The sequence below is a fragment of the Oscarella lobularis genome, chromosome 4 (genome assembly GCF_947507565.1).
Source record: "Oscarella lobularis chromosome 4, ooOscLobu1.1, whole genome shotgun sequence".
Taxonomy (NCBI): domain Eukaryota; kingdom Metazoa; phylum Porifera; class Homoscleromorpha; order Homosclerophorida; family Oscarellidae; genus Oscarella; species Oscarella lobularis.
The window spans coordinates 2,545,677-2,558,450 of NC_089178.1; the positions used below are offsets into that span (position 1 = coordinate 2,545,677).

Genomic DNA, 12,774 nt, shown 5'->3' on the forward strand with positions numbered 1-12,774 from the left:
AAACCGGCGTGGTGTCAGAATTCCGGTTCGACGACTCGTACTACCGTGCAATCGCACCATTATCAATGCAAACGATCGTCGTCATCGTCTCCGCTCGCCGCAAATGAACGACAAATCGACGACGACGACGACGACGACAGCGAAACGCGGCGGCGAACTGATGCGCACCTACATCGCGCATCGACTCGAACGCGAGTGCCTCGACGCGCGTCCGTACGCGCTCGAGGCGACGATCGTCGCATCGCCGCTCTTCGCAAAGATCTGCGCGCTCGCCGACGAAGTCGAATATCGCTACGTCGTCAGCTACGACGACATGTGCACGGGCGACGTGAAGCGCGAACAATTCGCCGTCGTCGTCACCGATCTCTTTCGCTCGGGCGTCGTCTGGGGTCGCGTCATGGCCCTGTTCGCCTACGTCGGCGCCGTCGCCGTACAGTGTCGTCAGACGAATCAGGAAGCGGTCGTCGAACGACTGGGTGCGTGGACCGACGACGTTTTCCGCGGTCGTCTCGGTCGATGGATTGACGCGCAGCCGCGCGGATGGGATACGATTGTCGATCATTTTCGCAAACCCGTCCCGACGATTGTGTCGTCGACGACGTCGATTCATTGGACTGCTAGTGTTCTGCTTGCCGTCGTCGGACTGGGAAGCGTTGCCGTGATTCTTGCGACATTGCAAGCGTTTTGTAGTCTATAAGAAAGTTTAGTTTAGTTCGAGTATAAGACGTCGAAGGGAGGGAGGGCGTGCTCGCGTGTGAGTTCTGTGTGCCTCCTTCCTGCTCAGCTCTCGGTATGGTTCGCATCCGGCAGAGTTGACGTTCTTATGCAGTTCATCTGCTTTTTTTTTCTAATATCGCCTGATAATTCCCTCTTGCAGAAAATGTCTAATGAGAAAGAGTACTACTGTACTATGAATATCCAGTTAATTGAATACTGCAATCAATTGTCTCCTACACATGTGGCACAAACATCTCATCAAAACTACAAGCAGGGCAGTTAAAAAAGTAAGAAGCAGGTTTTCTCAGCGACCACTCAAAAACGTACCTGTCCCGCCTGTATTCCTTCGTAGACGTCATGCGTCAGAGCCTCGTACGCTTTCGACCTTGAATTGAAGTAGAAAAGCGAATCCTTGATCTTATTCACGTCGTAGCCCTCGCGTTTCAGATCCGCCTTCTTCAATTTGAACGTGCCCGTGAACTCGACCGTCGGTCTCAGACGCAAGAACATCGGTCGCGCGTAGCTGGGCAACGCCGTCTCCAAGTCACAATTCAATCGATCGAGGTCGACATCACCGCGATCGGTTGCTATGAGTGCCATACCCGCTTTGCCTTCGACGCCCGCAACCGTCACTCCGTAGACGGCGACGTCGCGCTTTCTGAGCAATTTGCTGATTGTCGTCTCCACTTCGGATGTTGAGACGTTTTCGCCGCGCCAGCGAAAAGTGTCGCCGGTGCGATCAATGAAGTAGAAATAGCCCTCTTCGTCTTGGACAAGCGTGTCGCCCGAGAGAAACCACGAGTCGCCTTTCTGTTGAACGTCGTGAATGATCTTCTTATCTGTCAGCTCTTTGTTGCCGATATAGCCGTCAAAACGTCGCAAGGGATTGTTGTGTTTCACGAGACCGACCATTTCACCGGGCTCACCTGGGCGACAGATAACGCAGAGGCCATTGGTACGACGAAGTGGTTGTCCCATTTCTTCGTCTCGCTTGATCAGACACAGAGGATAGGAGGACGATCCAATAACGGGGGCATAACCAACAGACCCAACCTAAAAAATCCACATAAAAGAGATTATTATACAATATTACATGTATGCTTTCTTGCTTTTCCGACGTCGTTCACTACGGCTGCGTTTCCCTCTGTTGATCCATAGAATTCACACACTTTAGGAATATTGAACCGTTGTTGAAACTCAACCCAGAGCGACCTTTGAAGACCGTTGCCAAAACACGTTCGAATTCCATGCTGCCTGTCGCTAGGTTTTGACGGCTGCGCCAAAAGAAAGCGACAAATTTCTCCAATGTAAATAAATAACTAGCAAAAAATCAAAAGCAGAGTAATCCATCAAAGAAAACAAATACATACCGAACAATTGTGCTGAATGCAATCATCCCAAAATCGACTGGCGGAGAACTTTTTTCGTATGACCAAAGTGAGTCCAAACAGAATCATATTTCCAATAGGCAACATCGCCCCGTTCGTGTGATACATCGGCAAGGTCGCATAGAGAACATCATCGTGACGAAACTGCTGCAACATACCCATTGAAGAAGCAATATAGGTGAAGCGAGCGTGAGAAACGCGCGCCGGTTTCGGAAGACCCGTCGTTCCCGACGTGAAAATGTAAAGAAGAGTTTCAGAGAGATCTGGACTGCGCATCTGCGGAAGCGGCGCCAAACCATGCGAGGCGAGTCGCGCATCCAGTGACTCGCTTCCGCTCACGTTTCCGTCGAGACAAAAGAACAGGATGTCGTGAATATTCAATTCGATTACATGACGTGCGAGTGATGACGTGCGAGTGATGACGTGAATATAACGGCTTTGGGCGACGAGGCGGCAATGCAGTGAGCGAGCGAGTCCGATCGGAGATTGTAGTTGATTAGCGACGAGATGACGCCAATTTTCGCTAGACCGAGATAGATCGCTGGATATTGGGGGAAATTTTCCATGAAGATGCAAACGACGTCGCCCGGATGAAAGTCGAGCGAACGGAAAAGGCGCGCGATGCGATTGGCGTAGTCGTCCAGTTGACGAAACGTCCACCTTTCGTCGCTGTCGGCGCACGCGATTGCGATCTTGTTCGGGTATTTTTCGACCGTTTCGACAAACCAATGGTGCACGCCCAGTCGTTCGGCTTTCATCTTCCCCAAGCGTTGCATGACCTTCTTGATGATTGAGGCTCGTCTATGTACGTTTATTTACGAGTACGTTCGTCTGCATGCTTGGGTGTCTTACTTGCGATCTCGCGGCATTGTTTTGGCGACAATTCGCCAGAACTTCAAGCCTCCAAGCGCCAAATAGATACCAGCAAAGACGGCTAAAGCTGCAAGAGCGCCGCCTCCAACAATGAATATCGTTGAACCGACGCCCAATCCGAGCCAGAAACCTAGGGAGAAAATCATGACTTCCGCACGCATGCGCTAGATTGAGACAAGTTAGCAGTTAAACCTGTTCTTTTTCCTTGCCATACACTATTACTGAGACATGTGTGAAGTTACACAAGCTAGTACAGTCCCTCGTGTTAGGGCGATCTCCTCTTCAAAAATACGTCCGTGCGGTGCTATAAAGAAAATAGTAGGGTGTCTGACGTCATCTTTCCCGCCTTAGCCTCAAAACCGCACTTGCTTCGCCTGAATCCGTTCATAGACGTCATGCGTCAGAATCTCGTACGCTCTTGACGTCAAATTGAAATAGAAAAGCGAATCCTTGATCTTATTCACGTCGTAGCCCTCGCGTTTCAGATCCGTCTTCTTCAATTTGAACGTGCCCGTGAACTCGACCGTCGGCCTCAGACGCAAGAACATCGGTCGCGCGTAGCCGGGCAACGCCGTCTCCAAATCGCGATTCAACTGATCGAGGTCGACGTCGCCGCGATCGGTTGCTATGAGCGCCATACCCGCTTTGCCTTCGGTGCCCGCGACGTCCACTCCGTAGACGGCGACGTCGCGCTTTCCGAGCAATTTGCTGATTGTCGTCTCCACTTCGGATGTGGAGACGTTTTCGCCGCGCCAACGAAAAGTGTCGCCGGTGCGATCGACGAAGTAGAAGAAGGCCTCTTCGTCTTGAACGAGCACGTCGCCCGAGAGAAACCACGAGTCGCCTTTCTTTTGAACGTCGTGAACGATCTTCTTATTCGTCAGCTCTTTTTTGCCAATGTAGCCGTCGAAACGTCGCAAGGGATCGTTGTTTTTCATGAGGCCGACTAATTCACCAGGTTCACCTGGGGGACAGATGACGCAGAGGCCGTTGGGGTGACGAAGTGGTTGTCCCGTTTCGTCATCTCGCTTGATCAGGCACACGGGATGCACATTCGGTGCAATAGCCGAAGTGGCACCAATGGATCCGACCTAAAAACCCAAACCTGTTACCGTTCAACATCATAAGTTCTAGGCTCCTGCGCATTACTTTTCCAGTGTAATTCACCAAACTCGCGTTGCCTTCCGTTGATCCGTAGAATTCACACACTTCTGGAATATTGAATCGCTGTTGAAATTCAACCCAAAGCGACCTTTGAAGACCGTTGCCAAAGCATTTTCGAATGCGATGCTGCTTCTCGACAGGTTTTGATGGCTGGGCCAGAAGAAAGCGACAGATTTCTCCAATGTAAAGAAAAACCTAAGGAATCATAAATCACAGCAGAAGGCTCCACCAAATCAACTATCCATACCGAGCATTTCTGCTCATAGCACTCATCCCAAAATCTGCTAGCAGAAAACTTCTTTCGCACGACCAAAGTGAGTCCAAGCTGAATCATGACTCCCATAGGAACGCACGATCCGTTTGAGTGATACATCGGCAACGTTGCATAGATAATATCGTCGTGACGAAACTGCTGCAACAAAGCCATTCCACTGCCAAAATAGTAGAAACGATTGTGAGAAATGCGTGCCGGTTTCGGAAGACCCGTCGTTCCCGACGTGAAAATATAGACGACAGTCTCTTCAGGATCTGGACTATGCATCATTGGAAGCGGCGCTGAACCATGCGAGGCGAGTCGCGCATCTAGTGACTCGCTTCCGCTCACGTTTCCGTCGAGACAAAAGAACAGGATGTCGTGAATATTCAATTCGATCACATGACGTGCGAGTGATGACGTGAATATAACGGCTTTGGGCGACGAGGCGGCGATGCAGTGAGCGAGCGAGTCCGATCGGAGATTGTAGTTGATCAGCGACGAGACGACGCCGATTTTCGCTAGACCGAGATAGATCGCTGGATATTGCGGCGTATTTTCCATGAAAATGCAAACGACGTCGCCCGGATGAAAGTCGAGCGAACGGAAAAGGCGCGCGATGCGATTGGCGTAGTCGTCCAATTGACGAAACGTCCACCTTTCGCTGCTGTCGGCGCACGCGATTGCGATCTTGTTCGGGTATTTTTCGACCGTATCGACGAACCAATGGTGCACGCCCAGTCGCTCGGCTTTCATCTTCGCCAAGTGTCGCTTCACTTTCACGAGCACCGAAGCTCCTCTACGTGTGCGCGCGCGCGCACAAAGTCGTTTTACAAAAGAGCGTGCTCGTGCAATGCGTTCTATGATACCTGAGATCTCGCGGTAACGTCTTGATGACGATTCGCCAGAATTTCCAGCCTCCCGACACCAAATAGAGGCCCGCAAAAGCTACTAAAGCTGCAAGAGTGCCTCCTCCGAGAGCGAACGTCGTTGAACCGACGCCCAATCCTAGCCAGAAGCTTCGCGAGAAAGAATCCATTGTCTCTCATGCACGCATGCGCTTGATATAGATACGCTTACTAGAAGATGCCATGGAATGTAAATAAGTGTACCAAATTCTTAATAAACGAATCTACTTAGCTTGTTCAAGACTACTTACTTTTTATTGAACCAACGACAGAACCATAGTACTTTTTCTGTATTATTTCTTTGCGATTTTTCCACTTTTGTCGAACCTCGTCTTTCTTCTTTTGCTGTTGTTCAAATAATGCTGCTTCGGCGTCGTGTTTCTGAAGCCTGCGTAGTCGAACGTATGCTTTTGCCACAAAAACGGCTGCTTCAAGTTGATCTTTCCACATGGTGTGCAACCAATCATCTCTTGTTTCCAAAACCAGAGAGTCATTGCGATTGTGAGTAGCCGATGTCGACGTTTCCAGTCGAATAATAAATTTTCTTGACTCTGAGAAGACGTTGAAAGCACACAAATTTTAAAACTGTGCACATGCAATTACCCATGACTGTTGATTCCTGGCAAAACGACGCAATATGAACAACTTGGTCCAACAGTAGAAAATCCTCTGAGGAGGAAGGCGAGATATCGAAAGTTAGATAAATTGACTTGTGACGCCTTACTTACCACTGGAAGCGTCGTCATAGCCCGTTTCCTCCGAATCCCATTTGATTGCGAACGACTCCAAATAAGGCACGACGCGCACCTGGCAATGTTCCACTTTATTGCCTTTTTCCCCGTACCGTCTCTCGAACGTCGCTCCTAGATTAGATAGCGTGATTCCCACTGGAGATTGCGACTGAGATCCGGTTTACCGTCGATGAGTGTGTCGTGGTTCTTTGCAATTGTGACACAATAATAGCAGATTCGCTCGCCAATGCAGTTGAGAATGGGCGCCGAACTGCCGCCGCAGACGGATTCGTCGTGAAAGGCGTGGCCGCAGAAGCGACAGTGATGACGTCGCTTTAGAAATGTGAATTCTTCGTTACATTTACAGCAACGGAGCGAGTCCTCGTCGGGAACCCAGTAGGAACGCTTGCACGGCGAATCCATGGAACGACAAAGAATGGGCTAACGCGCGCGTTATAACACGCGAATGTGACGTGACAGCTGCGAAATTTTTAGTACACGCATACAGTATGTCGTATGACTACTTTAGCTAACCTAATCATAATCAGTCTTTAGTGTAATCACACATATTCCATCCTTTTTTGCGCTCGGAATAAACTCAAGTAGTTCTAAACGATTTAGGTCAAAGTCATCAATGTGAGGACACTCTTGCTGGAATCCAAACTTGATTTGCTTTTCATAAAAATTGGCAGCATTTCTAAGAATGCCGTTTTCTGATTCATTCCTTTTATGATAATCATTGTCAGTATTTAGATCATTTTCTACGACTTCGTCTCTTTCCGACACTTTGCGACGCTTCGGCGGCGGCGGCGGCGGCGGCGGCGGCATAATTACTGGCGTCACATCTGTATCTGTTAGATCAATTTTTTCACTGCAATTGATTTCGTCATCCTTACAAGTTCCAGTCATCCGACTACTACCAAACCCGTTCTGTCTCTCATTTGGCTGGGCTTTGTCTTGACGAATTTCTACCGAGTTCGACGTGCTTCCTCTCTTCTTTCGCGCTGAGACTAACGCGTCGACAATGCGTCGATGAGACTCGGGACAGAGAACGTATTCGGCCGGGCTAGCCATCCTTTTATCGTTTGCCTCGAAAACGCGATCGATCCAAGCCGTTTTGAAGATGATCAGGTGCCTGTTTCTGTACTCGTCTGACTGGTGAAGAACGAGCGTGTCCGACGCGTTCGCATCGTCACTAAAGAGAAACGCCGCCTCGTCGGGAGTCGTCGCGAAGTCGCCGCCGCACTCTTGCCACCGTTCGGCGCAAGTAGGCCGGCAAGAAATCGAAAACCAGGCGGTCATTCCCGAAAAAAGATGATTGCCGCCCACTTCTCGGGCGTTGTCCAATGCACGTAACATTAAATCGACTTGAAAAGTTCTAAAGTCGGCGTAGAAAGAGTCTGAAAGACAGGTTTGCAAAGAAACCACTGCGCCGCCGTAGTGGATCGCTCACGTGGCTCCGCTAATGATATATTAGGGTAGTAGTCGATGTTCGCAAAGAAAACGGTCCTCTTTGTGTTCCTATACGCGTCGACCGTCATGTTTGGCGTCACTTTTTGGATGTCAGGCTTCTTGATGACGGATCGAGATGGCCGCGTCGTGCAATCGCCGCTCCCTTGCGTCCAAAACGAAGCGAAGTCGAAAAAGAGAGTCGACACGCCACCACCACCGCCGCGCTACAAAGACGAGCATCAATTGGCCGTCGTAGTTCCAATTCGCGATCGTTTCGAGGAATTTCTCGAATTCGTTCCTCACATTCACCGATTTTTAAATCAGCAGAAAATTCGCCACCAAATCTGGGTCATCAATCAATTTGACAAGCACAGGTGACGCCACGAGAAAGTGTTAATTATTTAATTATTTAATAATTAGTAATTAATTTTTCAGATTCAATAGAGCGTCTCTTATCAACGTCGGTTTTCTATTGAGCACGCGTCGTGGCTGTGACTACATGGCTATGCACGACGTTGATCTATTGCCACTCAATCCAGCTCTCGACTATTCCTATCCAAAAAATGGGCCCTTTCACGTTGCCGCGCCTGACCTACACCCAAAGTATCACTACAAGACGTTTGTTGGGGGAATATTGATTCTAACTGCTGAGCAGTTTGAAAAAGTATACGCAGTGTACGTAGGTAGTGCAGGGATTCTTATACGTTGCGCTCTATTTCAGTGCAATGGGCTGTCAAATTTGTTTTGGGGATGGGGAAGGGAAGACGATGAGTTCTATCGTCGAATGATTGAGGCTGGATATACGGTATGCGTATTAGAGAGGAGAGAGAGAGAGTAATATGAAGAGCAATAGATTATTGAGTACTAGTCTGCTTCTCAGTCAAAATAGTGTTTTGACATGAGAATTAGACGGCGCGTCTTTTAATTGCTTAGGTGCAGTCACCAAAAAATATTACAACTGGTTACCAGACGTTTAAGCACGTTCACGACGAAAGCAGACGAACTCGAGATAAAGAGAGGCTCTTTAATCAACGCGAGGTTATTAGAGGTCCCAAAGTAGTCAAACGAACCAACAAACAGAGGCAAAAGTCTTAGATAGTTCTGCCTAGTAAAGTCGTCTTCTTTATTAACAAGGTCAGTCGACCGAAAGGCATTGAAACGGGATACAAAACGTTTCGCCATTTCCACGACGACAAGAAACGTAAACGCGACTATGGAACGTACTATAACCAAGCTAAGGTACAGTAGGGAATGCTCGTTGGTTTGTTGGTTGGTTTGACTCATTTATGACAAACTCGATGCTAGTTACAATCTCTTTTTCAAGGTTTCTCGGACTCGCGATCGTGTAACAGGGTTACATGATGTTGACTATCAGGTCATTGATATTGTCAACGTAACCATCAAGGAGGCACCGTGCACGCTTGTCAACGTGAAACTTGCGTGCGACAATGAAAAGACTCCGTTTTGTGACAAACCTGAGAAATAATTTCATAATTTATATCAGGCAGATTAGCTGATTTTTTTGAATTCAGCGCCTTTATTCGCCTTCTTTTTTGTGCCGGGCATCTTTATGCTACTTCTACAGAGAGGGCCATAAAAGATAAAATATAAAAGTGCATTAAGGGAAGCGCTCGCGAGCACACACACACACACCTGACCAATACATCTCTTACTTAGACCATGTACAATTTGATCTTCTGCAAAATTTGACTTCTGCAAATGGGGCAGATGCTCAACTTGGCGGAGCATTCCTCGCACGAGCAGACATGGCCACAGTTCAACAAAACGACATTGGGCTGCAAGACAACAAAAGACTCACAATTCATCCAACTTACTGGCCCAGGTCAGCCCACCCTTTCGCTGAGACAGACGACGCATTCGGCTTGAGCTGTTGCCAACTGCGTTGCTGCTGACGCCGGCGGAGGCGACGGCGACGGCAACGATACGATTGCAGAGCCGCTTTCCTCCGTTGCATCCAGAGGCGGTGCAGAGGGCACAACCTCGTTGTCGTCAGGAGGCGCCGACGGTTTCACCGCTTTCTCGGGTTCAAGGGTAGGAGCAGAAGGACCTGGCTGCGGTGCTTTAGGAAGCAGCTAATATTAGGAACGTACATGTATAAGAAGGGGCCATTAGATGCCTCTTTGGGCTTCTTACGTCATCTAGGCCTTCTTCCAGGCCAGCTTCAATTGCTTTGACTTTAGCTGCCGCTCTGTCTTCGTCAGCAACGTACTGTTCCACGGCAACTTTTATACGCTGACGCAAGCCGGTTTCATAGACCCCAATCTGCCAAAAAAATGACAATTAGAAAGGTAACTTCGACTGAAAGACTTGCTTTTTTCAGTTCGTCGAGCGAAAGCGTCTTTAGAACGTCCATGGTGACTTTATGACGAGCAAATTCCACCAAATGGTGTCCGGCATCGCAGTCATCCAAGATTGCTTTCACAGCTGGATCGCACGTATTCTCCTGCGAAACGAAAGCGATTAAATCTCGCAAGGTAAGCGAGTGAAAACGTTGGCGTACTGCGTCAATAAGAAGCTTGGGCTTCGACAAGAGCAGCTTCTGATACTGAGCTATCCAATAGTCCTTGTCTCCCTCTTCTTTCTCGTTCTCAATTTCAAGCTGATACGAAGTGGAATCAAAAATGAAAACGTGTTTCGAAGCCAAGGAAACATTGTACGTACAAGTCTCTGCTGAAGTTGCAAGGCTCGTCGTTCCTGCTGCTTCATCAACAGCACCATCTCTTCGGCCGTCTTTCTTCGCTGCTCTTCGTAAATTAGAGCCAACTTCTCTTTTTGTTCTTGCTGAAAAATCATTGACTAACAATTAAAGCAAGAGTGTCTTCTTCATGCGAAGCCTTTTACCTCAGCTTTACGCCTTTCTTTTGATTCCTCTAAGCTGAGACGAGCAAGTTCGGCCTGATGCAGAGCAATCTGACAGGAGAAGCTCGTATAGTCAAATTAACGTTGGGTGTGCACTAAACCTGATTCGTAATGTTGACGTACAGAGCGTCCTTCTCCAGTTGCAACGCCTGAAATGCTTTCACCTGAGTCGCCTCTTCGTCTGCTATGTTCGACAGAAGGTCATGAAACAATTTGTCCTGAGCCAAAAGCACGTCGGCTATACGACGACTCTCTTTATCTTCACTAAAATAGAATGTCGTTGCAAAAAAGATGAGCCTATCATTTTGTGAGTGTGCGCGCACTTTGCTTGGACTTGCTGTAAGGCAAAGGCTTTGCTATTTTCGTATGCTTGAGATAAGAGCTTTTCTTTCTTCGAATCGGCGAGCATTTCTTTCATCGCCTCTACAATTGTTTGACGTTGCAGCGAATGCAGAATTTCAATCACATGGCTATTATCTTGCCTAGTATTTCCTGTTTTCGTTTCTTGTCCAATTCCACCTGCTGTTGCTGGACAAAGATTTCCGTCTTTACTCTGGGTAGGTACAGAATCAACGTGACAAGGGAGAACGCTTTGATTTGCCTTACAGTTCTCTTTCCACTTCAGCCAAGAGCAAATCGACATTTCTTTCCTGCAAAATCTTCTTCACGGCCTGACTCATAGCCCTGTCATCTAATTCAAAGTCGGTCGAAAAAGGGCCACAAATCAGATAGAGAGAAGCACCCTCTTCGACGGCTCTGAGCAACTGCTGCTTCTGAGATAAATGAGCCGTTTGGAGTTGCGCCGTTCCTTCAACGTCGCCACGATTCTCCTGTATCAATCGATCAATTGGTCAGTTCTGCTTTACTCTTCTCGTGAGTACTGTACCATGGCGACTTTTTCCAGTAGGTTGCTCTGCTGTTCAGCTAAGCGTGCTGCCAGGCGAACATTCTCCTCTTGATCGGTCAATACTTGAGCTTCAATGGCAAGCACTTCTTTTCGTTTTTGCTCCTATAAATAAGAAGCTTGTCGAAAAAAATACAACGATTTCACACTCTCTACTTTCAAAGTCTCCAATTTCTGCACGGATTTCTAAAAAAACAATTTTAGTTTTAAAGACTGGACTACTTCAGGAATGCCCACCGAAACGACGTCGTCTTCCTGCTGTAATTTATCTAAAACGCTTGATCGGACGCTCCCTGCACGGAAAAGACTGTATTCCAAGCCTTTGTCTTGTTCCTCTTTTGAAACGCACCTTGGGAATCTTCTGACGAGGATTTTGCGCCCGCCGATGAGGGAGGTACGTATTCAATTTCACATACTAGACAAAAAATCCAAACTAAATATTCGTTTAGAATAAGAGGAGGCACCGTCGCAAAGAAACTTCATCGTCTTCTCTAATCCCTGAGCGACAATTTCTAGAATAAAGTATGCTGACTTGTGTGGGGATTGGTGAAAATAATGACCTTTAGGTGGAAAAGCCATGTTTTCCACATCGACCACCAAATTTTCCAGTGTACGAACCCTGCACAGATCTGGTGGCACGGCAGTCAGTCGCGGATTGTCCTTCACATTCAGCGTCTGCAAGCTCTTTAGTTGGCCTACTTCACCAGGCAAAGTTTTTAAGCAATTCGCTACAAATCCAGAGGATTCAATAGAGTACATAGAAAGACGCCTGAGTTAGCTCAGTGCAACTGTACATTTAATCAGTAAAATTCTCAAATGAGAAAGCTTTCCCAGCGTTGATGGGACAACTTTCAGCTTGTTTTGAGACAAATCTAATTCTTCCAACGAGACGAGAGCACCGATGCTATCGGGAAGAGACTTTAATTCGTTTTGATGCAAATCTAACACCTAATAAAAAATTCAAAATTTGCAAATTAATTAATTAAAAAATAGTCGAATTCGATTAGCTTTTAGCAGTTCGAGGTCTTGCAACATTCCGCCGCCTTTCAGCGAATCGAGACGATTCGCGTGAAGCCGCAGAGTCTAATAAGAGGCTCACAATCTAGCGTAACAATGAGTCGGGTTCAATTTCACCCTTACGTCTTTTCTCTGAACTTTGCAAAGCGAAAAAAGTCCTTCGGGAACCTTAGAACGATTTAGCTTGCAACTTTGCGTGCTATGTCACTTACTCGAACGAGATCGCATTCCGAAAGATCGACGGTCGATTGCGGAGCTTCTCGCGCCTTCGAGGAAAGAGATTTGATCGCCTACTGTCGTTTAGAAAAGACGCACCAGCCATAACTGATGCTCGGTTTTCTCCTGGCCTTCTTTGCTCTGTTTCTTTCCGAATAATGGCATCGCAAAGAAGTGCACTTGGATTGTAACACGCGCGCTAAGTGATGAATCACAACAACAAAATTCTTTAGGTATGCGTCATCACGCAAATTGCCTGTGCAAACGCGGT

The 12,774-nt window shown here is 47.6% G+C and overlaps 5 protein-coding genes across 7 annotated transcripts; 2 read left to right on the forward strand and 3 right to left on the reverse strand.

Moving 5' to 3' along the window:
- Window positions 1-103: 103 nt before the first annotated feature.
- On the forward strand, window positions 104-697 carry LOC136185896 (apoptosis regulator Bcl-2-like). The gene has a single exon (XM_065973109.1). The coding sequence runs from the start codon at window positions 104-106 to the stop codon at window positions 695-697; it is 594 nt and encodes a 197-aa protein (XP_065829181.1).
- Window positions 698-864: 167 nt separating this feature from the next.
- LOC136186055 (long-chain fatty acid transport protein 1-like) lies at window positions 865-3,157 on the reverse strand. Its single transcript, XM_065973294.1, is given in 6 exon segments — window positions 865-981; window positions 1,045-1,770; window positions 1,827-2,036; window positions 2,088-2,530; window positions 2,533-2,906; window positions 2,958-3,157. Coding segments are annotated over 6 exon segments (1,941 nt in total). The 5' UTR covers window positions 3,140-3,157; the 3' UTR covers window positions 865-975.
- A 66-nt stretch (window positions 3,158-3,223) lies between these two features.
- On the reverse strand, window positions 3,224-5,449 carry LOC136186056 (long-chain fatty acid transport protein 1-like). Its single transcript, XM_065973295.1, has 5 exons — window positions 5,265-5,449; window positions 4,390-5,194; window positions 4,128-4,337; window positions 3,331-4,069; window positions 3,224-3,282 (listed from the first exon to the last, which is right to left on the reverse strand). Exons 1-4 carry the CDS (start codon window positions 5,432-5,434, stop codon window positions 3,332-3,334), a joined length of 1,923 nt encoding a protein of 640 aa, XP_065829367.1. The 5' UTR covers window positions 5,435-5,449; the 3' UTR covers window positions 3,224-3,282; window position 3,331.
- A 2,058-nt stretch (window positions 5,450-7,507) lies between these two features.
- LOC136185723 (beta-1,4-galactosyltransferase 7-like) lies at window positions 7,508-9,106 on the forward strand. Of its 2 annotated transcripts, none has more exons than XM_065972904.1 (5): window positions 7,508-7,860; window positions 7,922-8,150; window positions 8,208-8,291; window positions 8,420-8,524; window positions 8,811-9,106. In XM_065972904.1, the coding sequence occupies exons 1-5, from the start codon at window positions 7,523-7,525 to the stop codon at window positions 8,970-8,972; spliced, it is 918 nt and encodes a 305-aa protein (XP_065828976.1). In that variant the 5' UTR covers window positions 7,508-7,522; the 3' UTR covers window positions 8,973-9,106. The 2 variants fall into 2 exon arrangements, with proteins under 2 accessions (XP_065828976.1, XP_065828975.1); XM_065972903.1 differs by lacking the exon at window positions 8,420-8,524 and adding an exon at window positions 8,621-8,725.
- LOC136185722 (E3 ubiquitin-protein ligase LRSAM1-like) lies at window positions 8,993-12,690 on the reverse strand. Of its 2 annotated transcripts, none has more exons than XM_065972901.1 (23): window positions 12,603-12,690; window positions 12,500-12,553; window positions 12,405-12,455; window positions 12,279-12,353; window positions 12,065-12,218; window positions 11,831-11,998; window positions 11,735-11,782; window positions 11,620-11,685; window positions 11,508-11,563; window positions 11,427-11,456; window positions 11,253-11,375; window positions 11,109-11,196; window positions 10,973-11,057; window positions 10,849-10,919; window positions 10,690-10,789; window positions 10,468-10,630; window positions 10,349-10,417; window positions 10,169-10,288; window positions 10,008-10,106; window positions 9,819-9,950; window positions 9,641-9,769; window positions 9,340-9,579; window positions 8,993-9,282 (listed from the first exon to the last, which is right to left on the reverse strand). In XM_065972901.1, the coding sequence occupies exons 1-23, from the start codon at window positions 12,666-12,668 to the stop codon at window positions 9,160-9,162; spliced, it is 2,310 nt and encodes a 769-aa protein (XP_065828973.1). In that variant the 5' UTR covers window positions 12,669-12,690; the 3' UTR covers window positions 8,993-9,159. The 2 variants fall into 2 exon arrangements, with proteins under 2 accessions (XP_065828973.1, XP_065828974.1); XM_065972902.1 differs by having other exon boundaries at window positions 8,994-9,282; window positions 12,411-12,455.
- Window positions 12,691-12,774: the final 84 nt, after the last annotated feature.

Coding starts and splice junctions, on each gene's coding strand:
- LOC136185896 (XM_065973109.1), top strand. CDS start 104: ATGAACGACAAATCGACGACGACGACGACGACGACAGCGAAACGCGGC.
- LOC136185722 (XM_065972901.1), bottom strand. CDS start 12,668: ATGCCATTATTCGGAAAGAAACAGAGCAAAGAAGGCCAGGAGAAAACC. Junction 12,354..12,404: donor TTCAGAGAAAAGACGTAAGG/GTGAAATTGAAC, acceptor GCCTCTTATTAG/ACTCTGCGGCTTCACGCGAA. Junction 10,107..10,168: donor TGCAACTTCAGCAGAGACTT/GTACGTACAATG, acceptor ACTTCGTATCAG/CTTGAAATTGAGAACGAGAA.
- LOC136186056 (XM_065973295.1), bottom strand. CDS start 5,434: ATGGATTCTTTCTCGCGAAGCTTCTGGCTAGGATTGGGCGTCGGTTCA. Junction 5,195..5,264: donor ACGTTACCGCGAGATCTCAG/GTATCATAGAAC, acceptor GCGCACACGTAG/AGGAGCTTCGGTGCTCGTGA. Junction 4,338..4,389: donor GCTATGAGCAGAAATGCTCG/GTATGGATAGTT, acceptor ATGATTCCTTAG/GTTTTTCTTTACATTGGAGA.
- LOC136185723 (XM_065972904.1), top strand. CDS start 7,523: ATGTTCGCAAAGAAAACGGTCCTCTTTGTGTTCCTATACGCGTCGACC. Junction 7,861..7,921: donor AATCAATTTGACAAGCACAG/GTGACGCCACGA, acceptor TTAATTTTTCAG/ATTCAATAGAGCGTCTCTTA. Junction 8,292..8,419: donor TGATTGAGGCTGGATATACG/GTATGCGTATTA, acceptor TTAATTGCTTAG/GTGCAGTCACCAAAAAATAT.